The sequence below is a fragment of the Oculina patagonica genome, chromosome 4, assembly GCF_052425735.1.
Source record: "Oculina patagonica isolate OP01 chromosome 4, crgOcupat, whole genome shotgun sequence".
Taxonomy (NCBI): Eukaryota; Metazoa; Cnidaria; class Anthozoa; order Scleractinia; family Oculinidae; genus Oculina; species Oculina patagonica.
Window position 1 is genome coordinate 60,572,111 of NC_135761.1, and position 27,485 is coordinate 60,599,595.

At 37.3% G+C, this 27,485-nt stretch overlaps 3 protein-coding genes across 4 annotated transcripts; 2 read left to right on the forward strand and 1 right to left on the reverse strand.

The window, feature by feature from the left end:
* Positions 1-1,190: 1,190 nt before the first annotated feature.
* On the forward strand, positions 1,191-3,967 carry LOC144647773 (uncharacterized). The gene is made up of 2 exons (XM_078507461.1): positions 1,191-1,643; positions 2,916-3,967. Exons 1-2 carry the CDS (start codon positions 1,202-1,204, stop codon positions 3,734-3,736), a joined length of 1,263 nt encoding a protein of 420 aa, XP_078363587.1. The 5' UTR covers positions 1,191-1,201; the 3' UTR covers positions 3,737-3,967.
* A 2,188-nt stretch (positions 3,968-6,155) lies between these two features.
* LOC144647822 (CD209 antigen-like) lies at positions 6,156-9,009 on the reverse strand. Of its 2 annotated transcripts, none has more exons than XM_078507535.1 (3): positions 8,928-9,009; positions 8,161-8,234; positions 6,156-6,614 (listed from the first exon to the last, which is right to left on the reverse strand). In XM_078507535.1, the coding sequence occupies exons 2-3, from the start codon at positions 8,225-8,227 to the stop codon at positions 6,172-6,174; spliced, it is 510 nt and encodes a 169-aa protein (XP_078363661.1). In that variant the 5' UTR covers positions 8,228-8,234; positions 8,928-9,009; the 3' UTR covers positions 6,156-6,171. The 2 variants fall into 2 exon arrangements, with proteins under 2 accessions (XP_078363661.1, XP_078363660.1); XM_078507534.1 differs by lacking the exon at positions 8,928-9,009 and adding an exon at positions 8,373-8,464.
* A 262-nt stretch (positions 9,010-9,271) lies between these two features.
* LOC144647757 (uncharacterized) lies at positions 9,272-23,236 on the forward strand. Its single transcript, XM_078507440.1, has 13 exons — positions 9,272-9,298; positions 11,635-11,702; positions 13,501-13,554; positions 13,728-13,911; positions 15,437-15,561; positions 16,526-16,678; positions 17,882-18,219; positions 18,710-18,986; positions 19,974-20,106; positions 20,583-20,700; positions 20,925-21,012; positions 22,391-22,414; positions 23,130-23,236. The coding sequence occupies exons 2-13, from the start codon at positions 11,642-11,644 to the stop codon at positions 23,159-23,161; spliced, it is 1,587 nt and encodes a 528-aa protein (XP_078363566.1). The 5' UTR covers positions 9,272-9,298; positions 11,635-11,641; the 3' UTR covers positions 23,162-23,236.
* The last annotated feature ends 4,249 nt before the right edge of the window (positions 23,237-27,485 follow it).

Here is a 27,485-nt window from a genome sequence, read left to right on the forward strand (position 1 = left end):
GAGCTTACGTTACTTCCGGTGTACCCAGTCCTCTAGACGACGAACGACGCAGTTTTGCGGTAACCCTCTCACCCCTCCCCCAGACGAATGGAAATAGACTGAACCATAGACAGAACTTGAAAATAATCAATCTAAGACCAAGCAAGTCAAAGACGATGGTAATGTCCCCATAAAAATAGGCCGATTTTGCTAGCAGCAACTTCTATAATTGATGGCACGCAATGCATGCATAAGCAATGACGTTTTACAAGGGGGTCGTGAATAATTTTTAGGAAAATGTGTCAAAAAAATTAACGTAATTAAACATAGCTGACAACTTGTGCGTGAAATGACTGTTATCTAACTGCAGCTTGCATGCAGTGTTACTGGATTGCATAAACCAATTTGGTAATTGACGCGTTTTACTTTACAGATTTTAAAATAACATTTTAAAACAAGGAAAACGAAAACAAATTAATTAATTCATAGGACATTAGCTTTAAATTGATTCTACAATTTATTAGACTAGTAGTAAAATTTACATTCCCTTGACAAGACACAACAGACACAACGAAGTTGGCTGAAAGGAAATTAATTGCATAATCAAAACACTAAACATGCGAACGGACATGCTACACGCAAAGAGTGCATACATACGTGAGTCGTTTTGCTAACAAACAGTTTGCTAAAGTTGTCTCTCTTTGCACACGCTTTAAGAACGAGAAATATTCAGGTTTTCACTCTCTAAAAAACACAAGTCGGGGACAAATAATATTCTCTTAAGATTGGGGGCGAGTCGTCTGGATACCGCCTGAACTATTCTCTCTTCTTCATCACTAAAAACTGACAATTCATAATCATCGCAAGGATTTGCATTATCTAAATATTGACAAAATGTGACAAACTGGTGATAAATCATTATTAATTCACATGGGCCGCGTTACTAAACAACGAACATGCGAGTCAAGTCTTTGAAAAATATGAAACCGGGTTCTGAAAACATCTAATCGAGAGTCTTTGAACAATAAAAATGATGAATGGATCCTAATACTATCCAAACTCTTTTCGAAGATCCAAAGGTGTTTCAATTTCTTCTTGTTTTTATCTCATTCCGTCCAAATTCAATAACAATGCAAACTAATTTATTAACAGTTCCTTAGCTGCGAGATTTTCAGCCAGCTATTCGCATACGTAATTTCAGTCTTGTACGATTAAAACTAACATGGACACGCCAAACGAAGGTAAAAATAAAACCGCTTTCCTCTTTTTTTGCTTCGGCGTACTGACCATCGTCTACCATGAGATTATGCTGGCGGCTGCAAGCGACGTTTTGGCGGAAAGTTCTATCACGGCTGCCACGGGAATTCTCGCAGCTGGGGTGCCACCACTGGTGGTCAAATTAACAGTGCCGTGGATGCTTCAGAAAATTCCTCATATTTACAAAATGGTCATCATCTTCATCCTCTTCGCCTGCGGTCTTCTCATGCTGGTTGTAAGCTCTGATCCCGCCGTTCGTTTGGCTGGCATTGGCGTAGCAGAAGTGGGAACATCTTTAGCTGAGATAACGCTTCTCTCGCTGACTGCCTTTTACAGCCCGGTGACAACTAGTGCTTTCGCAACTGGATTAGCAATAGGGTCAATGATAGGACCGTTGTATTATACTGGTGAGTAAATAAATATTGTCTGATCCAGATATGATATTTGACAAGATGAACTGAATTATTTGTACTTATTTGTTTTTCAAGTGTTAATTATTTGGGCGTGATATCACGACATACTCAAATATCACGCTTTGCGCGTCGAAACTGAGTTAAAGCGCTTATCGATTGTATGAAACTAATTTATGAGCAAAGAATTACAAGGCTCTCGTTCTCTAGTCTACCATAATAAAATGTCATGCTACAACGAAAAAGATAGAATTAATTAAGTGAAAAATCTTTATTCATTTTGGATCAACGAACCACGTCACCCAATAAATACATTCAGTGTAATCTGTTGAGTTTCCAATTTCCATTAAACACTAAGTCTACGAGCTTGAATCTCAATAGTTGGCAAGGGGTGAAGCCGTGATTCAACTAACAAAGTTGACAAAAACCAAGAGCGAGCAATGGAGCTGTTTTAGCTATGAAACCTGTACATCGGAAAACAAAATGATTTGATGACGGTTTTGTTTAGAGTATTCTTTTGCTAAGTGTACCCAGGTGCTTCCCGAGCTCCTTCTATCGATGGAAGGAGCTCGACGCGCCCGAATAGCCAATCAAATTACGAGTTTCCCAGTATTTGGTCATTGGGTTGTGCTTAGTATTTGCTAGAATCAGCTTATACTTAAAGTAGCAGTATTCATCAGAAAATTAAGGTTACAAGTGTGTTTAACTCGCTCACCATGGATGACTATTAAAGAAATGATCTGCATTCTGACTAAACGGTCATTATTCCGCTTAGCCCCTCCGCTTACAAGCCCACCCCTTACGAAGTCGTATAAGCCCAGGACTTATAACCGGAATTTTACGGTATTTCATTACAAAAAATGCTGATACACTTATCGCAATCAAACTAAGAGAGGATCTATTGTACAAAGATACTTTTATTTGTTAGTCTCTTGACTTAAATTCTTTTGCTCCAACATTTTACATTTTTGCTCGAACGAATTCATCTTATTTTGTTGTAAGTAAATATAATTTTCAGTTTTGTATTATTCAAATACTTAAATGTTTAAAGTCGGTTTTTGCTCATCTTTTGAGGATTTATTTGGGGATAATCGTCTTACTGAGGGCTTACCGATGTCAAGTTAAGAGATAAGACTTAGAGCTAGTCGTTTTGGGGGCTAAACGAGCTACATTCTAACTAACTTTTAATGTCCATAATAACAATAACAGTTTATCTTAAAAATTGAGAATATTTTAAATCGGGCTGAATCGCTTGTTAATATTTTGCAGCCACCGTGAAATGGTTTTGTGTGGTGCCCCGAGTCGCTATAGCTATCATTCTACCCGGCATATTGTTATTCCTGTTTGTGTACGCTTTTGTGGATCGCAGCCCTCTCAAGGAACCCTGGGCAAAGCCGTCCACTCATAAAAGCATCAAGTACGAGCTCTTGGCGGCAGCTGACCAGTCTTTCGAGAATAAACTCACGTGGTCCCGGCGCTGTGTGATTGGCTGGCTTATCTTGCCCCTGATTCTGTTCCTGTACTGCGAATACGTCGCAGATTACCTTTCAAACTACGCCGTTGTCACAACTTTGGCTTTTAAGTCAGCGCCATTTCGTTCACACGAGCACTACAACTACTACAGCATGTGTGACCGCCTCGGTAACTTCCTTGGTTGTTCGTATTTGCTGATATTTTCTTACACTTGTCCCAGCCAAGTCCAGCGCGTGCGCATCAACAAGACATGGATTCTGGCTTTGATTGTCGTGTCACACAATCTCTTTCTTGTCACGATGTCTTGGTACCGCTTCGTCCCGCAAGTCGGCGTGACCATGGCATTGTGTTTCACTGGCGGCTTCGCGGCTGGTGCCATATATGTAAATTCAGCTCACGTGGTGCGAGACGAAGTCATTGGCAGAACCAGTCAAGAGTTTGCACTGAGCCTGCTCACAGTGGGGATTTCCGCTGGTCTGCTTGCTGGTGGACTCTTGGGTTTGTACACAGAGCTGGCGTTGAAGGAACACTGCCTTTATGCTTTAAAGCTGAAAACATTTTGTTCTAGTCACGATACCAGGAAAAACAGTTGGATAGTTAACCATAGCTGTAATTAAAAGCTACTCCATGCAAATTCTGAATGTGACCAGCTGCTTACGCTGTGTAGCTGTTTCTCGGTCAGATGTATTTTAAAGGAACGTTTGCCCTAATTGAAAATTTAAGTAGGACTTATTAACCAACGGGGAAACTGTTTTGGAAATTTGTATCATTTATGTTTGGGAAAGTTAACTTCAGAGCTCATGTAACTGAGTCAGTCAGTTAGTAAGTAAGTGAAAATAAAGAAATGATGTTCGCACTGTGGAAGCGATTAAGACTAATTGAGGCAATTGATATTGTTTTTTACCTTAAAAATTTCAAGGCTATAACTGGTTAAAACCCAGGTATGAAGCCTTAAAACGTGAGAGCTAGCACGTCAGTTATGGGTTTTAATATCTTGGTAACATTCCTGGCAACTCATTTTCGCATCTAGTTAGTTCAGATTGTTTAAATCTTCGTGTCCGCTGAAACGAAAATCTAAAAAAAAAAAAAACAGATCCAGCCACAACGACAAGGGGCCGAACTAGATCAATCTCGCTCAAATGGAACGAAAATATTACCACTCTCAATGATCCCCAACCGGGGGGGAATTGTTCGGATTGTAATTTGGGATTGGTTTGTCTATAAATGAAACGGTAAATGGTATTTTTGATTGCAAAATCCAGATTTAGTTTGGTTTAAAAGAACGCTACCATAGTCTGTATGACTGAGATTGTGACTACACTCGAATTCGAGTTTAAGTAAAGTCGACGTGAGACGTAGGTTGTTATATTCAATATGGTTTCCTAAAATAGTGTACAAGGTTTACTTTTACGGTTTATTTTGTTGAATAGAGGCTGTTTAATACGGCATCTTTTAAGTGCCTGGGTTTTGTGTTGTTGTTTTTTTACTTAATCTTGAAGAGTAATAGACAGCTTAGAAAATGCGTAGTTCATACTAATCAGGGCTGTTAATGACAAGTTGTGTTTTGTCGTTGAGAAATAACCGTGACTCTAGCTTTTAAGAAAACAAACCATCTGGAAAAAGTGATTGTCTAAATAGATCATATTTGTATTTTCAGTATCAGAATGGAACTAGCTAATGCTTGTAATGTTTCCTCAGAAATAAAAGTTGACGACAGATTTCTTTGAAGCTTTCCACGAACGTTCTCTGCTAAGCACTATTTTGAAAAAATAAAAAAAGATAAGCCACCGTGCTTGCAAAAGAGTTATAATGGGCCAATCTTACCTCATTTATGCCTGTTGTGGTACAAATCACGAGCGTCATTTCATCGGCTCACATTACCTTAAAATTGCGTTAGCTGAAGGCAAAGTTTTTTAAGGTAACACTGTAACAAAAACTTGATAAGTAGAAAGTATCGAGCATAAGAAACAATGTAATATATAACTTATGGGGAAAATCACAAAATATAAACGACATTGAATCAAAACGGTCCTCGGGTCGTTTTTTTTTTTCAAGGTCATAACTTCGTTCCCGAGTAACACTTTTGTGCAATACGCATTAAGCTGTATATTTGTTTCCCTCGGTTTATTATTATTATTTTTTAAATCGTTTGACTCAAACAATACAACTTGCACATAATAAAGAATATAGGTCACCGTGCTCGTTTGAGAGCAAGACGACGATTTATCTACTTCGCGGGCCAAGCCGTATAGAAAGAGCCGCCATTTTGTTTATGTGCGCGAGCGAATCATGCGTGAAATAATGCGCAGTAAGAATGAGCAATGCAAAACTGAGGAATCACCTTTATCTCATCATTTGACACCCGGATCATGATGTCATAACATTATTCGCAGAAAACCACTTAAATATCAACAAGAGATTGCTGTGAGATTTAGGTCAATAAGGTGAAGAACAATTTTCGTGCTGCATTTAAGACTTGTTTTTATTTTAATAGTTAGTCGTTTTGTTTTGCTTACACTTTTATTTTCACTTACAGTGATATTGAGCATGTGAATTGATTAAGGGTGCGTTTTTTTTACCCACAATTATAGAATGAGAATAGTTGGAATAGAATGCTAGGAATAATTTGGACTGCCTGCATTTTAATTAATTAATTTTTCTACTTAATAAAGAGAAGGAAGAATGTTCTGTAGTACCGATTGTTTTGGCAGTGCTATTCACAAAGAAGAGGAGATACATCCTTCGTCTCTCGACTCTTTTTTTTTTTTCTGTGTGTTACAATAAATAAATAAATAAATAAATAAATAAATAAAAAAATCCTTCGACTCTCGGGCAATGCCGTCCGCCATCTTGGATTTTCATTCGCAACATTCTGTTCACTCTGCCCCTGGGAGCTGAATGGATGGAATGGCGTTCTGTCCATTCCGGAATAGGAATGCGGAATAGAAATATGCGCGCATTTCACATTCTGGCCATTCTCATTCCAGAATTGTGAATGAAAACACGCGCCTTAAGTTAACTCTTCTTGTGAATTTTTGTTCAAAAGTAGGCTTTAAAAATTTTCACAGATGTATCCACGTGGAAATGCACGATAGTTACGATTACATTCGACATTATTAAAGTGGCCCAACTGATTTTGATAGTTGGAATTAATTTCTCCACAATCTTCAGGCTCGGGGCCGCGAGCAGAAGGCTCGCCTCGCTGCCAGCGGCTGTCATCTGTAGCCACAACGACGCCAGGCGGACCTGCCTCGGTCCATTTCCACGTTTCACCTTCTTTACGCAGCCCAATGTACCAGTGCGTGTAGCTTTTGCTTTCCTGTACTTTCTCTGCAATGAAGCTTTTCACTTTGTTCCATTCTTCCGTTGTTTCCATGGTAACCAGGTGAGCTCCAATTTTCCGACACGCTTCACGAGCCTCGTCCCATGTACTGGCGACGTCATGAAAAGTGTAGCAGTTGTTAACAGGGTTGTCGCTGGATGAACTATCCTGAGCTGAAATATTTGATCACATAGACAGAAGATCTTTACTAAAGTATGTCAAAAGTTTTCTTAATTTGGTACTTAAAATCATGTTTGCCCTTGGCTCATGCCACAAACATCAATCCAATAAACTTTTTAGCTCCGTTTGTTTGTTGTTCCATTTCAGACCATATGATGTTACCCTTAAGAATTATTCATTTTTTAACGTACTTTCATGGCCTTGTAGTCACCTATACTCGGCAGGCCCTAACTGTAAAAAGGCAACAGTTAAAGATGAATTACAGTCCGTACTGCGCAATCTCGGCTGCAATGTTTATGTGAGCCTCACAAACAAAGCAAAACTAAAAATTACGTGACAAACTTACCTGTTTCTTCATTATTAACGCCAGATATCCTTGCAGAACAAATAATAACAAGTAGAAGAACCTTGACGCTATTTCAAACCGACGTTTCAGCTCATCGGAAATTCTTGAACGATGCGAACTGTAATGGCGGACTAAAAAACTTCATGTATGCTGTCAACGAAGTGTAACGTTTCAACGAATTCAAAACAAAAACGAAAACAAACCCCGAGTCTGCGCAGTACGGACTGGAAATCAGCTTTAAGTTATGGACACTGAATTCGAAGGTTTTACAAGTATGCTTTAGTTTTATTTGTTATTCGAAAGATGCAATTAGAGTAATTAATTAGAGTAAGTCTTAGAATTTCTTAGAACATTATTCTTATTATGTCATGCAGGGAGAAGAATAATCTTCTCTAAGAAAGCGTTTACATAAGAAAAGACTTCAAATCCCACAAGATTAGCTTGGTACACCAACATGGCCTCTTTTTTTATCGTTTTGCAACACCAAAATGGCCGCCGTAACGTCATGTGAAAACGCTCTATACTGTAAACAAATATATATATTGCACCTGTTATTTGAAAATGACACCATTCTCAAAATTCTTTTTACGTCAATAACAAAAACAACATTCGAATTGTTCAAATGGGTCTTCCTCCCCTAAACCAGCACCCTGGTTACATTGTCTGGCTCGACAGTAACAGTTTATAAATGCAGTTAACTGAGTCCTCATTAAAACCGAACATCTCCGTAAAAAGCAAATGAATATACCGTATTTATTCGAATAAACGCCATGGGTTTATTAAATTTTTAGTGATTCGATTGCGGCGTTTATTTGAGGGCCGCGTTTATATGAGGGCGGCGTTTAACTACGTTTTAATGTAACTGAACATTTGAACTTTAAAGAATAGGAACTGTATAGTGCTTGTCTTAAAAGTCATTTTCAATATCTTAAAACATTGTTACAATGAAAGGAAAATAAGTACTGAAGCTTGCTCAAAGTTGATAATTACTGCATTTGCTTTTTTAGTCTATTATTCGAATAAACGCCGCATCACAATGCGGCGTTTATTCGAGGGCGGCGTTTATTAATATTTCTGGATTAAAATGCAGTGTTTATTCAAGGGAGGCGTTAAATCGAATATAAACGGTAAACATATCAGTTAAATTTCCATAATAACTCCTATAACAAGTCCAATAAAGAGAAACTCCAAACCTTCTGATAGATGCGAAATAAGAAAGAGCATCGTAATGAACTTCAAGAGTTGAATCACCGACTTCATTTTGAATCTGAAAAAGATAAAATTAGAAGTTAGAAATGCACTGTTAACAGTGTTAAGCTATTTCACAGAAAGTGAGGACAGATCAAAGCCGAAAAAATATTTATTCGCTAACAAAACCGCGAATACTTGTAAGGTGTTTACTTACTTTGACTGGTTTAACGTTGTTACTTGATCTTTAGATTGTAAAAGACGACCATGTATTCAAGAAATATTCTATAACCTTAGACTGTAAAGAACATTGCTATTTCTTGGAGTCATAAATTGCTTACTGGTGACATATTTGTTAACAGGATTTGCACAGTGTGAGAGAAACACTTGGCTACAATTTTTCCGGTTGAATTTCTACAAGCTAAGCTGAAGAAAGAAAAAACTAACGAAGCACTGGCAAGTAACCTGTTAGCGGAAAAGTTGGTATAAACATCTTCAAGTAAAAACACTTTTACTCCTTTACTTAGATAAGAGTAAGAACGCATTTAATTAATTTCTAAAAGTCCTATTTTGTTCTCGTGCGAGATCTAAACGTTTTCTGTGCTCGATTTAGATTTTCGCATTCGAGAATAAGATTATTACTACTTGGCGATCGTGGCCTTAGAGGGAAGTTGCTCTTTAGAGTGGTCATTACATTTTGCTTTTAGTAAACAAAACTATGGGAGCCAGGCAAAGCAAATACACAATTAGTTGCTTATAAATAGAAACTTACCGAGAATTGTTAGTGATTTCTAGATCTCTAGAAAGAATTATAAATTATCTTTTATCTTTAGCAAAACGAACTAAAAATTCGCGACGTTTAGATCTTAGATCATTTAAGAATATACGACAGAGCCATGGAACGCGGGTGGATAGTTTCAAATATTCCCTCCCGCTATGTTTTGCAGGTTGAAACTTGTTCTCTTACTATCTATTTAAACTTCTCATCATTAAAATTTAAAATCTGGGTTGTTTTTCCTAGTCACTTGATTATTGTTTCCTGTCTGAGAGGGAACTGGCATTGACTATATCGCAGCTCAGAAGCCATCGTCATTTGTCAAAGGAAGTCCAAGAAAGCACATTACCAATTGTCTGTTTTTCAGCGTAAGTAATGTCACAGTTTGATTCTTACTTTCACAAACTGATTCCGTCTTGTTATGCTTTATTCCTTTTCCGTATATTTGAACACCTTTTTAGCAAACTAAAATAATATTTATTCTTCTCGCATATCAATATTTCACTCACTTTAATGTAAACTTGAATAGAAGAAAACGAATTTGTTCTCATTTTTTTACTCTCTTAAAATAGATAGCGATCAATTGCGAGTATAATCTGTTCTTTGACACTTAACGGCGTTTCGCTTTGTGAACTGATACTTGTTCTCCATTAGCACGGTCAAAATATTACTTTATTACTATACAGGTAACAAGATATTTTTATTACATGTTTACCCTGTAAAATTGGAGAGTTAGCACCCGATTTGACTTGATATAGTGGTTTTATCTTCAAAGTGATAAACCAGCGAAAACAGGCTGATAAAAACTTATGGTATGTTCTTTCAGCTTTATAGATCAAGCAAGCACTGGCATCATAATTCAGGCGGAATCGCCACTTAAAAAAATATTGCTTTCTGTTACTGTGTTACATAAGAAAGGAAGAATATTCGCAGGGATATTCTGTGAAAATATTCATTTTCAAAAATAACTGCCATCAGCTTCGTTCATACGATGATCTTCTGCCTACCCAATGTCCTCAGCGTTATCAAAATTCAAAAGCGCCGCCCTTCTGTCTCGGAAGAGAACTAATTTTTGTCAAGCGTCAAAACGGGCAGATTTTTTTAAATTTTCATGCTGTTATTTAAAGTAAAACTTCAATCAAGTAAAGTCTATACGGACAGAAGCAATAACGAGATTGCCACTTTGTGGGCTGTCAAATAATTTAAACCTTACACCAGTGGTGTTTTAAGGGCGTACACAATTACCAAATTTAGTGTCATTTTCATGCGACGTATAATAACGAGACCTAAACGTTTGGAACAAGTATTTTGGTTACTTATTTAATTATTTAAACCTTACACCGGTAAAATTTACTCAACGGAAATAGCGATTAAGGTGTAAAAATAAGAAATATATGGTGTTACAATTCGGAATAGAAATATATTGTATAACAATTCGACCTTCAGGAACAGGGTGTCGCGGACAAAGGGGTAGTTACTTGATTTTTAGACTGCAAAAGTCTGATCGTGGGGTAAACAAATTTATAATCGTAGACAATAGAAGCATGGATCTTTCGTATGGTCATAAATTGTTTACTGGTGACATATTTATTAACAGATATCCCCAGTATTGTTTGACTAGGTTTTCTCTTTACCCCGCCGAGTAAGAGTTCACTTGAGAAAAATTTGCTTATTAACCTTTTCTACCTTATTAACCTTTTCTACTTTTCTACTTGTAAAAATTGTCAATTTTACTCGAAATTCTTCTGATGAATTTATACGTTTGAGAACGAAATACCAAAGAAGCGGGTAACCTGTTAAGGGAAAAGTTGGTATGAACATCTTCAAGAGAAAACCCTTTTAACTGAAGTCTACTTGAATACGAATAAGAAAGCATTTTGGAAAAGTCATTTTGGCCTTGAACGTATCTGTTAACTTTAAAAGGTTTCTTGTGCCTGTTTCGTGATCAAGAATAACATATTGCTAGTGGGCGAGTGAAGCAGGTAGTTCTTCTTTTGGGTTTTCAATACAATGTCCTCTCGGTAAACAAAAAGTATGGGTTGCTTGTGGATAAAAGCTTATGGAGAATTGTCAGTGATTTGTTAAAAAACAAAAACAAATTATCTTTACTCTTTGGCTTAACGTGCTATAAATTTGCGTCGGAGTACAGAGCGCTTTACACTACGCCTCCCAGACTACGCAAACGCAAATGCAAGTAACCACTATAATGTTCATCATCTTAAAGGTTGTAAAGGTACCGTACGCACTAGGAATTTTTTTAATTATTTTGCAAATTATGTAATCAGCTTCTTTCTAAAAGTGCGCTAGGTGATCTTTCGCCTACCAAATGTTCTCAAGCCGTACCAAACTTCAAATGCGCCGCCTTCCTAGTAGTCGGAATAAGACTAATTTTTTCAAGCGTTAAAACTGACAGATCTTTCAATTTATATGCTGTAATCTGAAGTAAACCGTCAACCAATTTCGTGTTTGATATCGCTTTTTAGAGTCTACCCAGCCAGAAGCAACAACGTGATTGATATGTTGTGGGTTGTTAGATAATTTGGTGTTTTCAAGTGCGTACGCAATTACCAAATTGAAAATTTGTTGAAGGCTAAATTTGTCAAGCTTTTCGGTCGAGCCAAAAAATATTTATCAACTGGGTACTTAAGGGCAAAAATCCACTGAATTTGGCTCCTCTCTTTCTTAACATGTCTTCTTTACACAGGACAAAGATGAATGTTGTCCCCGCAGTTTTTGTGAGCTGGGCAATGCTTCTCATGGGCTTGAGTTTTGGTAACCTGGTTTCTTATTATAGTTTTAATCTTTCACAGTGAGTTAGTTGGTTAATTAGCTTCTGGTTAGCTTGCTAGCTAGCTAGTCAGTGAGTCAGTGAGTCAGTCAGTCAGTCAGTCAGTCAGTCAGTCAGTCAGTCAGTCAGTCAGTCAGTAAGTAAGTCAGTCAGTCAGTCAGTCAGTCAGTCAGTCAGTCAGTCAGTCAGTCAGTCAGTCAGTCAGTCAGTAAGTCAGTCAGTCAGTCAGTAGGTCAGTCAGTCAGTCAGTCAGTTCAATAAAAGCACGTACCATACCGACTTAAGAGATTTATTATCTGAAATAAAATTATTCGTCTGCACTTACTATGTACTTATTGACTGAGTGGGAGGGCCGGACGGGAAAATATTTGGCTCGAGGTCAGGACGTACGGACCGAGCGCAGCGACGTCCGTGCGTCCTGACCGAGAGCCAAATATTTTCCCGTCCGGCCCGACCTAACTCAGTCAATAAGCATTTTATCATATGACCACTGATTTTTTTTTTGTTTTTCTTTCGTGGATACAGACGCGGCGGCCCGTTTCGCGCGCATTTTGAAAAGCCAATGGTAGCTCGTAATTTGTTTGGCTCGTAATTTGAACTGCGATGTGGGTACAAGTTTTTGAACTTTTGTTAAAATTGTCAACCAAATCTCTGAGTTTTAGCTCCATTCCAAGAAGATTTAAGCCGACTAAATTCCTCGTACATGACTGCAGTTAGTAGAAATTTCAAAGGAAACGTTTATGAAGGACTACAACAAAGAATTTGCACGACGTTTCGGCTAGTCGTGCTCGTCTCAGCGAAGACTGAATTTATTCTGATAGCGACGTTTCTTCTGAGCCGAAATTCACAATTGGTTTGAATGAGAGGATTAATTAATTTTCCACCAAGAAGGGTTTTGGATGTTAAAAACAACATTTGATGATAATCTATGAAACTACATGAAGACTTCGAAAGGGATTACTGGCAGTTCAAGATTTTGCTTCGCTTCGTTTCTCTTCGGCTTCAAGTTGTTTTGTTTACCACGGATCGTAGGATTCATGAACGTCTGCTGTTGCTTCTTAGTCCCTGAATTCGTTAGTTCCTCGACGATGTTGACCTGTGCATTAAAGTTGATGTCCCAATTGTGCTTAAAATACTTCGTAAAAACAAGCGGGAAACTGTGTCATAGTCAGGTTAGTCGTAAACATGTACTCGCATTTTGTTTGTTGTGATTTGAAAATTTACGCAGCAGAAAGAGGAATTTGACTTTACTTCGCATTTGCATTTTTCTTCAATGTTTATCATGACTTCAAACCAGGATACGTCTTTGTTCGATTATGTTGTTTTTTGACGACTTTTATTTCGATTTTATCGTTGTTGTCAGGAGTATTTCTTCATCATTTGCCAAGTTTAAACACGTTTTGTTTAAATTTTTGCGCCTGCAAACTACAACGCTTTCTAGATAGTAACGTTTTAATAAACATGTTGGACATTCTTTGCTTTTTTAGAAAAATCTTAATTATCGTTCATCTGAATTCAAAGCCGTGGAATCAACTGGTTCCATGCAATTCCGGCATCTCGCAGCAGTAGCGGGGCCGTACGCCTTTCTAGTAGGGCCGTACGGCTTTTTCCGGCCCTGCTAGTGCGAGGCGTACGGCCCTCATACGGGACTTTTTTTCATATGGTTTTCCAAGGAATTTGCGCGCGGGTCCGTACGGGTCATATGATAATATGTATTTCTAGATTACAGCTGTCTATACTGTTACAAAATGTTTAATAATATTAGAACTTTTTCTTCACCAGGTCAAGTGTCATCTGTATTGTATGATTGGCAAAACGAAACCGGTCTGACAAGTGGCAAGTAGTGATCATTTGTTTTTATTTTCCAGCATATTTTTTTATTGGCACTTATAAAACAAATCTCCCAAGTCACACCATTCTTATTTCCTACCTACCATAGTTATTGTTGCAAAATTTTATTTCAAAAGTGGCTTACAAATGATGATGATGATTAAAAATATATTTTTCAGAAGAGGAAGGAGAGAAGAGGTCTGTTTTTTTTGCCCATACACCAAGAAATCTTCAAGTGTACAATATATTGACTAAAGCACTGCGTGATGAAAACGTGGCAGATGAAGACGTTGGTTCTCTTTATAATTACGGTTGCTGGTGTGGTCAGCGTGGATATGGAAAAACTGTAGACAACTTTGATTTGTAAGTATAAATTTCAGTATAAATGAAATTGGTATTGGCTTGTTCTCTATCTAGAAAGTCATAAAATCAGTATTACTAATATATAGATTTACCCAAGCCTAAAAGCGAAGCACAAAAAAAAAAATTGCTGGTTCTTTATAATTTCTGGACTCTCATTGAAATTTCTGTCATTGAAAGTATTAAACGTAACTACTTGAAATAAATCGTCAACTCCATTCTCAGAGATTCCACCGACACAATCCCGTCATAACTAAGAGTTGAGACCGCGATCCAATGAAAAACTAACACCTGGTCAGCGTCAGTCAGCTTCAAAAAAATACAACAACAACAACAACAACAACAACAACAAAAATCTGACCTTGATGAGTTGTACAACTTACCTCGCAATAGGGTCATGTGATACTGGTCAGCGGATACCTTGTTTTGATAGCTGTCATTTGACCATAACATGGATGAACAATATAACAAATACAAACCAAAGTTAACCTTTACTTATGTAGGGATATGTTGAGATGGCATTCTCCTCTCCCCGGTCGGGCTGCCTTGGAACTCCTCCACCCTCCCCCAGAGTCTGTACGGTCGGTCGTACGCTCACGCGACAACCAAACTTTTTCGGCCTGATAAATGAATGAATGAATGAATGAATGATGGTTTTATCAAGATCCATTACCTATGGTGCTCCACTGGCGCGCTTTGCGCGCTGGAGCGCCGCTATAATTATGTTAAATCACGTTATACATAGGACTAGCAGTGTTTCTTCAGTTTATTTTTACTTTGAACAGCTATTTACACAACGCAAGAACTTGTTACATGAATTGGATTTCGCAGTTTCTTCTAATGAGATCGGTAACAAGAAAGCTTGTAAACATAAAATATTTATGTGACATTAATAAAAGTCTTTAAGTCTATAAGCAACTATAACATTTTTGAAATTATTGTAACAATGCAGGTTAAAAAACATGAAAATTAAAAATTACGAATAAAACAATTAAGGAGACTTCCACGAAACTTTTGTAGGTTAAAGGCATTTTCAATTTGGGCTTCCCGCCAATAACCCATTGACTCTCCTTAATTAAGGCAATTCGTTTGTGTTCTTTAGTTTTTTATTCCATTTTCTTTAAAGGTTATGCTAGGAGACACAGAAATGTTGTTTTGATGTAGCCCAGTGGCATTTTTTTGCAAATATAGTTCACGCTAACACTTTGGAAAAATTCTGGTTCACAAAGTTCTTCATTCACTTCAGATTCGCTCGTGTTCACATCTGAAAAGAAACTGGAACAATTAAGGAGACTTCCACGGATCCTTTGTAGGTTAAAGGCATTTTTAATTTGGGCTACCCACAAATAACCCAAATTCCTTCTCCTTTTTATCCTTTTTAATGTCGTCATTGACTCTCCTTGCTTTCTTGTTCACGCTCTTTCTTTTCTTCTAATTCAACACTTTTCTTACCCTCCTTATTTGCTCCATATCTTCTTCTTTCTTTTCTCCTGGCCTTTATTATTTATTTTGGTATTTTCAATTTTAGCTGCTGCAAAGTCCATGATTTTTGTGACACAAAGGTACTCAGAAGTGAAGATAAGTGTAGAGTTGATGGAGGAATTGGGTTTTATGAAAGCAAATTCTTGGTCAACGAGGATACCAACAAATGTGGTAAGTAGATCTTATGTAGAATTTTTTCAGCCGAGAAAAAAATATTTTAGTTATCTTTATTGTTTAAGTTTATGTTAAACACAATAAAAAAGTAATACATAGACGAAAACTCTGTTTGTACAAAGCAACAAGATAACAACTGGTTTTCACCCACCTCTGAATAAGCTGCCAAACACGTGTCATATATAAATGCATGTTCAAGAAATAGTGTATGTTTCAAGTGTTTGTCCATGTTAAAGAATAAAAGCAAAAAACAGTTTACAGAACAAATGTGACAGATACTCTCTAAGAAAGCATCCTTGATGGCTTTTTGCGAGCCTAAAATGGAGACTCTTTTCAACTTCTTTCTGTTTTTAATTTAGCCTGATTTGTCCTATAATTACAGTAGCCCTCGGTTTCTGAAACATGTAAAATCAACTTTGTTATAACCTTTCAACCGGGGCAGTCAAGTTTGCCGGACTGAATATTTTCCATGTAATTACGTTCATCAGATTAAATATCTTTCAGTCGCCAAAGTTTCAAGCAAATTATTTTTGACGCAAAATTGGGTGGCTGGTTTTTAGAGAGAAGACCTCGGACAATTGGTTTATGTTTTTGCGTTCACTATCGGGTTTTGGCGCACGCGGAAAGTTTGAAGTGTACCAAAGGAGCGTAAGAGTTGCTTGAGGAGATTTCCCAGAGCTGCTCCAGATTCAGGAATGTTCTTTAAACTTCCCACGTCAACCATACATCAGAGATAAAAGCAGGAGCCAATTGTTTTATTACATTGCCGGTGGAAATGCAAATCAAACCCCGTGCCAAAGACTCGCGCGAGAAAAACAAAATTCTGGCGAGATGATTTTCACACGCAATCGGTGTGCACTATTGGAGTATGGCGCACGCTACGTATACGGAATTTGTTTGCATGGCTCTACTAGCTATGTTATAATATTTAGTGATATTTACTTTTACCTTGTTATTGTAGCTCCAGTGAGTGAATATCGTACAAGCAATGTTGAGAAGAAGCAATGTAAGCATGCCGTGTGTCTTTGTGACATGGAGATGGTTCGATGTATGACGCACTACCAAAATGAGATCAATCTCAAAAAAATCAACCATCAACGATGTAATCTACCAGGTAACATTTTCATTTGCTTGGTCACCATACTCGTTTTTGAGAAATGACGATTTATCTCTCTGGCGAGGTTCAGTCAAGAAAAAGCCACCATTTTATATTTCGCTTAATAGACAGGCAGGGTACTAATTAAAAAGGGGGATTAACACCCTAATGCGCTTAACAGTATTTTGCGGGGGACTTTTAACAGACTGCATAATGCAGTTTACAAAGAATGAGGGCATTTTTAAAGATGCCCCAATGATTCCCCAACACCGGGAACTAAATGCCCTACTCCTTGCGAAAAGTGTGTGGGTTCATTAACGTCCCCTGCTGACCACAACAGTGAAGATGCAGCAGACGGGGCCTACGGTTTATCGTCCTTATCCGAGGAGACTAGAACATCTAACCATTTGCAGATGTCATCGTAAAGGCAGCACATTCTTCTCAGTTATTTCTTAGACCCTGTGTGTTGGTCAGATCTGGAAGCCAAGACCTCCAGCACGTTAGTCCGGCGCTCTGCCAAATGAGCTAACCGGTCGGCGGGATTATATTCCATGTAAAAACGTTCCAGTTTTTATTTACGAATGCAAAAGATTTTTCAGCTAAGGAAGATTTTGTTTTCAACTCATGTTGTTAAGGTGATTTGAAACCTTAGTCCTCGCCTTTGACCGTCCACGCCAGTACATCCAAAAACTTTTCAGCCCACTCCCTAAGAGAATTGCTTTTATCGCCATCTCTTACTCCTGGGACAAAGGATAAAAGAGATGAAAGTCGTTTTCTGATGGCAATCATAACTAATTTTAGTAGCGCCCTTTTTATGATTTCCGGCACCAGTTTTTTGAACTACATCAAGGAGTAAGCGTCGCTACAAAGAGAAAATCTCAACCATTTAGGCTACATATATATTACAATAACAAACTGTTTAAAGTATAATGTAAAACAACCGAGGCACTAGATAAATATACACCAGTGCCATATATACATATCGAGGAAAGGTTCCCCCGATAGTGGCCGTTAAAATCTGAATGAGGATAGAGAATAATTAAAAATGGCTACCCAACATCTCGTATCCAACGCGCGCTGGAATGATACCATCGACAGCTAAAAATATGGACACCCTATTTTATACAGTTTAAAACCCGGGCTGATTTAGAATTTAAAGGATAACTTTTGACTTCGCTTTATAGCTGCAATAAAAAAAAATGTCTTTCATAATGATTACAGGCGGTGAATATTGCAAGACCAAGGCTGATGTGATTGTTCTGATTCAGGACAGCGAGAGTATTTCCTCAACAACAGTTCAAAGCATAAAAACTGTAGTGCATCGACTGGTAAATCTTCTTGGCAGTGAAACACAAGACTACAACTTTGCATTGGCAACGTATGCTACGTCTCGGAAAATGAGTTGTTTTGGCAACGCAGCAGACACTATCAGTTACATGGACAGCGAATACCATCACGGAGGAAGCGGTCACAACCTGTTAAATCTTGCCCTTAGTGAAATGGTCTTGAAACAGTTTGACAAGCGTCGCAATGACAGAAAAGACGACAACACGGCTAAGGTGAGTTTTAATTATGGCTATTTTCCACTCTTGTTCAAAGTTTTTAATGAAATAGAACCATTAATAGTTATAAAAACTAAGAACTGTAAAACCTTTGGTAAAGGTAAAAATGATGCGATAAGGTAATTGCACGCAGAGCCACGTAAATAGTTTGGCATGAATATGGTTTTTCCGAGTATTTAACGCGTACCTAATTTAATTCATTTCGACCTGATAATGGCGTTAAGCGAACGTCGAAACGTCGTCACCTTTAATTTTTTTTAAAACAAAATGGTTTAAAGCTATTCAATTTTATCACAGTATTTTATTGTTAGATTGTTTAGCAAATCTTCATTTTTCTCTCTAGCTATATTATTAAAAAAAAAACAGGAAAAGAAGATCGATTAAGTACGTCTCAAAAGTCCCAAATACGTAAGTGTTTTATTTCCAACGTAGATCAATTGTAATTTTGTTTCCGTTCTTATTCAACAAATCGTCAACAAAACTCAAGATTCTAGTCATTTTCTCAGACGGGAACTCGGAGGATGAAAATGGGGACGTTCAGGACACGTTTTGGCTTGAGAAAACCGCAAAGTTGTTGAGAGTCGATAACAACATCAAAATGGTCGGTGTCCTTATTCCAAACACTCAAAATACACAACGCATACAAGAGCTTAATGGAATCTTCTCTGAACCAAACGATGCCATAGACGTCGCGTTTTCTGATGATAACCTAAACGGTATCGCAGATAGTCTTTTTGCTCGAGTGAGAAGATTGGTTTGCCGAGGTAAGAATTTAATTTTAATCCACATGGACTCTATCCTTACCATTAAGCACTGGCCAAACGGTAACGCAAGTGGACGCAAGTAGTAGCATGTTCAACTTGTGTACAGACTTGCGCTTGGTGGTCAAACGGACACGCAAGGTTAATTGCAAGTGCACGCAAGTGGACGCAAGTTGTCGCAAGTTCAACTAGCAAACAGACTTGCGTTGGCTGGCCAAACGGACACGCAAGCTTAGTTGCAAGTGCACGCGAGCTTGCAAGAAGTCATTAAAAATGCTACGAGGTGCAATTCAGTATTTGAAGTAAACTGCAGAAATGCGTTGACTTGCGATGAGTGGCCAAACGGTAAAAAAATTGCGTTAACTTGAGTGCAAATTTGATCTCAACCGAAGTGAACGCAAGTCAACGCAAGTGCACGCAAGTCCTGGCCAAACGGAGACGCAAGTAAACGCAAGTTTTTAACTTGTGTTTACTGGCGTTGCCTTTTGGTCAGGGCTTTACTCTGTAACAATTAGCAAAATTTAAGTAACAAGACTAGCACCATAGCTATGAAGGCCATGATTTTGTGTGTTTTGGTTGTTTAATTTGTTGGTGCAAAAATATGTAAGTCAATTACCGAACCAAAAATGACCTACTTATACTATAGCTATCACATCTGACAATTAAGACTAAAATTTCAAATTTTCTATGCTATCGAAAAACGAGGGCGGCAGCCGAGTAAACTACCCCTCGTGGAAAACCAGGGTGAATTGTCTAATTGCTTTACTGTAGTTAACAATCTGTTTACGATTGCAGGCCAAAACCTAAGATGTTATGCACCTTCAATCTAAAAATTAAAAATAATCAACATGACTAGGCTTCTACCTTCAAGTTTAAATATGACAAAAAGAGAAGAAAAAACGTGGGTGGTCCCATAAAATATTATGTATTATATGACGCATCGTGCTCTATTACGTAATACGTTTATAACAACTTTGTTCATATCAACAGTTAAGTACACAGTGCAAGTGTATACCCCGAACACGCGCATAAACAGCGATTACCTACTTACTGTTAGGATAAGGGGAACAGGCGGATTAACTGTAGATCATGCCTTGCATGGTGCGACACAAGAAATGCAAGGGTATGGCATGTTCTTGTTGTGTTCAGCCGAGTATTGTATGAATTCACAAATTACCAGTTTCTATAAAGTTTTACTTTAAAAAAATTCCCATCAATACCTTTTTCAATACTACAATAGTTTGTATAAGGGAATATCACCCTTGTCTGTTTGAAAGAAACTTTATCAGGTTTGACTTGGTCAGTAGATATAATAGAACTGAATTCAACTTTCCTTTAAGGCAGACATCCTTGCTGAGCTGTCCGCCTTGTCTGCCTTAAAGGTAGTTCACTTACCTTTTATTTGGAGGGATCAATAGAATTGAAAGGATTTTTGCGTCTGAGATCTTTGGGCTTATTTGGGATAGAACTCAAAGAACTTTATATACTTTATTATTTGGGGGTGAGAATTCATTTTTTTGTCATTTTTCACTTGATGCCCTAATTAAACTATGACTTATTTGAGTTTCTGTCGAACGTCAATTGTTTTATTCTTCTTAGCGGCCTACAAGTGATTAAGTCCAAGGTATTCGATCGTGATGTGGGTACTATAAAGAGGATTGAGATAAGAGCAAAGAGGACATTTGGCTTCTTTGCTAGAGAGTGGACCCTTGAAAAGGTACTGTGATATTATTTCTTATAATGGGTTTAACTTACTTAGCTAGTAGAAGCACTGGTATATGCAGCAACAGCGGAAACGACCACTTTCTCTTTCATAAAATATCACTTTATGTTATCATTCAAAAGTTTTATTAATAATTCATGTCACTAACTTTAAAGCAAAGGGTACCATTACTTTTGCCCTGCTTACTAGGTAAAGACATTTGTTTTTCTGTATATCAGGTAAAAGTTAGAAAAGGAAAGAAAACGGTTACTGCAGTGTTCGGAGAAGAGATTCCTGCATGGCCGAATAATAATCACTGGTATTCTGGTAAGTTGTACTGTAAACATCTTGCAAAAGTGGCAATGTCTTTATTGTAAAATCCTCATCATAGCAGATAATCAGCTCATAATGTAGCAAAAAGTCTTTAATAAGTATACCTAAAGGTGACAATGGGAGGAGTTAGAGGCGCATTAAAGGGACACTTTTGGGTGAAAAGTACCACAATTTGCAAAATGGTATACTCGTCCATGAATTAAACCTAGTACATCAAGATGAAAATATAAAAAAAAATTGTTGAAGGAAGAAGGGAGCCATAATAATTTTTAGGTGTTTTTCTTGTCCACAAGGGCAGAACTTGAAAAAATCAGCCTGACTTTTTCAAGTTGAGATCTTTAGGATTACGAAGTTTGACCACATTTTGGGCGCTTTATTTAATCTTCATTGGCTACCTGTGATTTATCGTGTCCGCTTTAAGTTGCTACTTCTTGTTTATAAATCTCTTAACAACGAAGGACCAGACTATCTAAAAGATTTTCTACAGCCATATTCTGTAAAAACCCATCGCCTTCGTTCCTGCGATCAGAGCCTCCTGAAGGTCCCAAGAACACATCACAAGTCCTTCGGTGATCGCGCCTTTGCGCATTCTGGGCCATTCCTCTGGAACGAGTTGCCTTTTAACATTCGATATAGCCCAAACATTACAATTTTTAAATCTAAGCTAAAGACATATTTTTTTCAGAAAGCATATGACTTGTTTTAATATTTTTAATCTTTTATCGTTGTATTTTTTTTTAATATTTTTAATAGTTTGTCTTTTTTATATTTTAACTTATACGATTTTAACTTATCTGTAAAGCGCTTTAGAATAATTTTTTATATAATTTTAGCGCCATATAAAGTAGATTATTATTATTATTTATTATTTATTATTATTATTATTATTATTATTATTATTATTAAAGTTCCTGATGGCATCTCAATAATATCACTTTTTATAGCTTCAGTTCACTGGCATAGTAGTTTTTGGCAAAACTGGACCATATGTATTTAGGTTTTCGAGTTTTTGAAGTAAAGCTGGTGACAATGTTCCTTTAAGGTCATTAAGCCTATTAATTCTGAAGTTGTATTTAAAACTGAACAGACACTTGACGTTGCCCGATATCGACATTTTTTGCTAAAAGTTTTCACTTTCCTCGACGTTCAGGTCTCAACGTTTCCGACACATGCAAAGTAGGTATTTTAACTCAAATAAAAAAAAAATATACAGCAATCATAATGTTTGCATATCTTTGTTATATAACAAAAATGGTTCAAAGAGGGCTTCGTAAATGGCACCAGTGATAATAATATCAAAATGATTTAAATTTGCAACGATATAAACAGCTATTACCAATGAAATAAAGTGATTTCGTCTTTTTTTTCTCAGCCAAAGCAAGGCGTAAACCCAAGGGTAAGTAAAACGGGAATGAAGCAGCAAAAAAGGAACAATTACCTAGAATGAAGTCCGTAAATAATTAATTAAAATAATTCAGTAGTACTTGAAGATGAAATTGAACTGAATTTTGCTGTGCATTAATTGTTTTTGCTTATTTAATTTTACTATCTTCAGGCACTTTTATGTAAAAATATGTGTATGTCATATAACGTAAAATGAATTTGAACTTTCGTGGTTAAAATTTTCAACAGCCAAATATTTTCTAGACATAATGTTGTTTATGTCGAGGCATAAGAATTATATTTAAACTTATTTACAGTAAGTCTATGCAGTTTAGCCCGACATCGGTCTAGATAGCTAACTCGGGTTATAATTAAATCTAAGTAATTGACGATTAGAAAACAGTTTTTTCCAACAGTTTTTTTTTTCACTAACGCAAATAGTTATTTATTGGACTACGGAGGTGTGATTGTTTTTCTCACTTATTCACGTCTGATTATTCTTTGCAATTTCCACTGTGTATCCCTTTTGCAATTCTTACCTGACTGAAAGCAAATACGTCTTATACAGAAATGGATATCTCAATTCGGGCTCGCATAATATTTTTGTGAGTGGCGGCAGTATCGGATAATGATAAACATTTGAATCAAGACAAACAGCTGTTTATTGTCAATTTTATTTTATTTATCAATTAAAATTTATAAATATGCTTTCGCGTTTTGTTTTGCAGCTACCGGGCGTGGTCAGCGGAATGGGAATTAAGCTAAAAATAGCAAAAAAAAGCGTCGTCATGAAAGAAATGACAGTAAAATAAAAAGTGAAAAATGATACTTCAAACAAGACGTAGTTATTGTTTCCTTTTTTCCTTACCTCTTGTATTTTTGAGTCTAATGCTTGCGTGCGCTTTGCGCATGCGCATTAGACTCTTTGTTATATGAAAAAAAGCTGTTAGCAATCCCAAGGGAATGGTTCGGGATCGATAATCGTTCGCTGTAATGTAGAAAACAATGATCAGCTGCAAGAACGGACTCCGTACGGACACGCACGATTAGTTTCAATTAAAAACAGCCAATCAGCGACACGTGTTCCCACGCATAATTAAAAGTTCTTTCTCAAGTCACGATTATTCAACACTTGAACAGGACGTAATAATTTTCCAGTTAAGACATTTGTAAGCTTTTTGTGAAAATAAATCTTCGTTTTCAGTTCAGTTAAACACTTGTGTTTTCGTCTTGCTTAAAAAGCAAGACGTCTTTGAGAAAAAATATTTCGACGGCGACTCGCGTTTATTTACACAATGCGACCAAATATTTATTTTGTTTTAAAAAATAGAAAACTTTACCTCGTATTTTGTATTTAAGTCATTCGAATTTTGACCAATTTTTTCTTTACAGTGCAAACAAAAACCTTCAAAAATAAAAGATGTACATGGATAAATGTAAATCAAGTTACGCGACTAAATCAAAATGCGTTTGTTTGGCCGCTTTGCAGTATTACACTGTCCCGGCCTTTGCCATACACTGAAATCGAATTTCATGCTTTTACGACTCTCAGAGATCTTAAGTTCTTCTTACAGCTAGAAAAATCATAAAATGGTTACATTGATATGGAAGTGATGATTCGCGAAATTTGTACATCATGATAAACAGTCTTCGCTCCTGTGTATGGTAGCTCGATAATAATTGCCTAGTTTCCAGCGTTCAAAAGGTCATCATTATATTGACGTGAGCATTTACACCCGTTTTTAGGAAAATCTGTCACTAAGTGCTTACAGTACAATGGAGTAACAGTCACTATTTCAAGTGCTTTTATTGCAAAATCTGTTTCAAGAGTCATCATCAAAATGGTGAAAAATCTGAAAGAAAACGATGTGAAGTTCTTCAACCCTTGTTGTTAGTAATGAACATGCTTTTTGTAAATCGTCACGCAATCTTGTCCAAATGTTTAATCGTTTCTGCTTTTACGGACAATACGGAAGAAGTAACATCAACTCCTGTTCATACTTTAAATTTTGTGAAGCATATAACATTTATGACTGTTTCGTTTTCATCCATAATCATCCACGATGCCCCTAGCTTGCTATAAGCATTTTAAATTAAACTCCCGAACACAAACCTCTAACCAATTTTAACCGGCTTACGAAAACCGCGCAATCTGTATCACTATGCCATACGGCATTAGACTCATGTCACCCTTGGTGACCTATTTTTGTGTGTGTCATCACCAAGTGAAGGTAATTTGATGGCTAAACAGATGAATTAGCTTGTCCTTTCTCTGTGCGAAATAGACATGAGTTCAAATTGGTCCCCGCAACGTCTGACACGGAAGGAATGCAAGCAATAACTTTTTACACCTTTCAATGTAAGTGACAATGCTGCAACGGAAGAAAAGTAGAAAAAAAAGTAGCGGTTGTACTGGACCAGGGGGGGGGGGGGGGGGGGGAAAGAAAGTCGGCACTTTTCTTTGAATACATAGCAGTGCCTGGAAACGGTGCGAGTCTATGTCAATCAAGCCGTTGCTAAGAAACACGTAAAATCAAAGTTTTGTTTTCTCAGAAAGATTTAAATATCAATGACTGCGTGCGTGTGAAATGCGAATAGTCGCGGTGTTTGCGTTTGATGTTTTACGCTGCTGAGATGTTTTTGGCATTTTCAGACAGATTTCTCACCTAATGTCTCACTTCACTGAGAGTGTTTTGGCGGAGTGGAATTTGTCACGGTTGAAATTTAACAACCAAAAAATGGGAAATAATTTCAGAACCATTGGAGTTATTTTTTTTTTTAATACTAATTAAAATTAGTATAATTCACAAGCCTTACTTTTGCCAGACTGGTCACCGTTATCACTGTTTGTTGTTTTGATGTCCGGCAAACTTCAAAGAAACAATCAAAATGCAAATAGCTATTGTGTTTTGTGCACGGTCAAGACGAGATCATTCGAATTAAACAATGAACTTTATAAAGCTATTCACTACGCCCATAGCAACCATTCGATAGCTATTGCACAGTCTCGGTTGCCCGGCACCGCTATGATTACTTTTTGAGTCGTGTTACAAAGCAAGTTCCCCCCCCCCCCCTGTACTGGACTTTAAAATACTACTAAGAGTAACGCTATTCTGTGTTGTTTTCTATCATACCCAATGAAAGCGCAGGCTTTATTCGACTTCATGGCCGAAGTGAAGCCCTGCCGGGCGGGGTTAATACCTGGATGGGTGACCAACTGGAAATAACACGTGCAGTGTCTTTTTTCCGTGGTTGTTCCGATGTTCATCTTTGAGAGGATTGATATGAAGATCCATAACTACTGAAAGTCTGATACTCCACGCACATCTTGGACAGTTTATCCCCTGCCAAACCTCCTATTTCTGTTACAAGAAAAGATAAATCCCCCCCCTCCTGTATAAACTTCATATACACTTGCTTATAGTGCTATATTGCCTTATTTCCCGATTGTCACCCGGGTTATTGCAGTGTTCCCTATTATTTCAGGGTCGTCAAAAAAATATGGAACAGCATTGTCGGTAAGACAAGAAAATTAAGTCAATGTTCTCTTTTAAAGTATCAACCAGAACATCTTATCAAAGCAAACAATGATAGTAGTGACAAACTATTCTCCAATAAGCAATTTGTTACTCTTTGTTGTTTCTTAATTGCATATATCATTAATGTTATCTTACATTGAAATATCTAAAAGAAACTTCTACATGCATGAGAAATCTAAGCATGTTACTGAGATTGTTCCTTTACCCACTCTGACGATGGGGCTTACCAGAGAAACCCGCTCTTCACCGTAAAAAAAGCTGTTATTCTTGTTCCAAGAAAAATGCTTACATTGCAGATTATGTTATTGGAGTCACATCCGAGTGAACTTAACTTAAAACAGACCTTTTAAAAACTCTTTACATGTTACGAAGAGCAAACTCAGGGATCACTCTTGGCGGTTTTGTTTTACAAAACAGCCCAACGAGAGCGTTTTTAAAGTCCGGCATTCTAATGGCATAGAGAATAGGATTAACAAGAGAGTTGCCAAAAAATAACATATCAACAACATAATATATTCGCATATGCACCCAGTAAGACAGAGATTGGTAAATTTCCGTGTTTTCCAATAATCTACGTATGACAAATGGTAGCCACATCAACAGTGAAACAGCGGTAACGATAACCAGAGTCACAGTTAGCTTTTTTCTCTGCCAGCCGCACCATGGTGTTGAGGCTGAGGACTGAAACGGACTTTGATAAAAATTAAAATATAAGAGATAACAATCACAGACAGAAATATCGGCACACATATGTGCAAAATCAAGATTGTCCTCCTGGCAACTGCGCCGGTCACTATAATACTAACTATTGCCCAACCGGAAAATATCACCACACCATAAACTCTCTTCTTCACAGCAACAAGATGTCTCAGTGGATAAAACGTTGCATGTAGCCTTTCCAGCGAGATGATCGTTATATTTACAAGAGAAGCGGACGGAAAGAATGCATAGATTCCAGAAATTACGGGAGAAGACGGTGGCTTCTCAACTTTATAAAACCAAAAATCACACGACACACCAAGTTCATATACGTCATTAGTTCCCGCTACAGATCCATTCAGCATGTCAGCAAACGCTAGGTTTATGAGGAGGTAGGTGCTGCGCTTGCGAAGATCACGGTTTTTTATAAAGATAACGATCGTGAGAAAATTGAGGGTGACTATGGCAACACATTCAATGATCAAGAGGGCAGTCCAGGTAACGCACTCAGCTGACGACAAATGTAATTCAGTCATGCTGATGACTTTTTTCTTCCAGTTGGTAAGTTGCGGTTTTAACTTTTCCTTTAACCACCGTCACCTGTGAGGCAAGACATATAAATTTGTTTTGTATAAAATATGTGAGAGGAGTTCGTAAATGTTTATCAATTGTATATAACACAGCATTCTTTGTTAGAGAGTGCGTGTTTTTGTGTGCGAAGATGAAAAGTTCTGTTCGTTCTGGAGGCAAAACGCAACGTTATACTTACTTAGAAGCGGTGTTTTGTCTTTGATGCTTGTAAAGGCTGGTTTTTACTTGACATAAACATAAGTACAAGCATAAGCC

Excerpts from the sequence above, each read along its gene's own strand:
- LOC144647773 (XM_078507461.1), top strand. The coding sequence starts at position 1,202 with ATGGACACGCCAAACGAAGGTAAAAATAAAACCGCTTTCCTCTTTTTT. Across the intron at positions 1,644-2,915 it reads AGGACCGTTGTATTATACTG|CCACCGTGAAATGGTTTTGT; the intron begins GTGAGTAAATAA and ends AATATTTTGCAG.
- LOC144647822 (XM_078507535.1), bottom strand. The coding sequence starts at position 8,227 with ATGAAGTCGGTGATTCAACTCTTGAAGTTCATTACGATGCTCTTTCTT. Across the intron at positions 6,615-8,160 it reads TATTTCGCATCTATCAGAAG|CTCAGGATAGTTCATCCAGC; the intron begins GTTTGGAGTTTC and ends CAAATATTTCAG.
- LOC144647757 (XM_078507440.1), top strand. The coding sequence starts at position 11,642 with ATGAATGTTGTCCCCGCAGTTTTTGTGAGCTGGGCAATGCTTCTCATG. Across the intron at positions 11,703-13,500 it reads TCTCATGGGCTTGAGTTTTG|GTCAAGTGTCATCTGTATTG; the intron begins GTAACCTGGTTT and ends TTTCTTCACCAG. Across the intron at positions 21,013-22,390 it reads TAATAATCACTGGTATTCTG|CCAAAGCAAGGCGTAAACCC; the intron begins GTAAGTTGTACT and ends TTTTTTTCTCAG.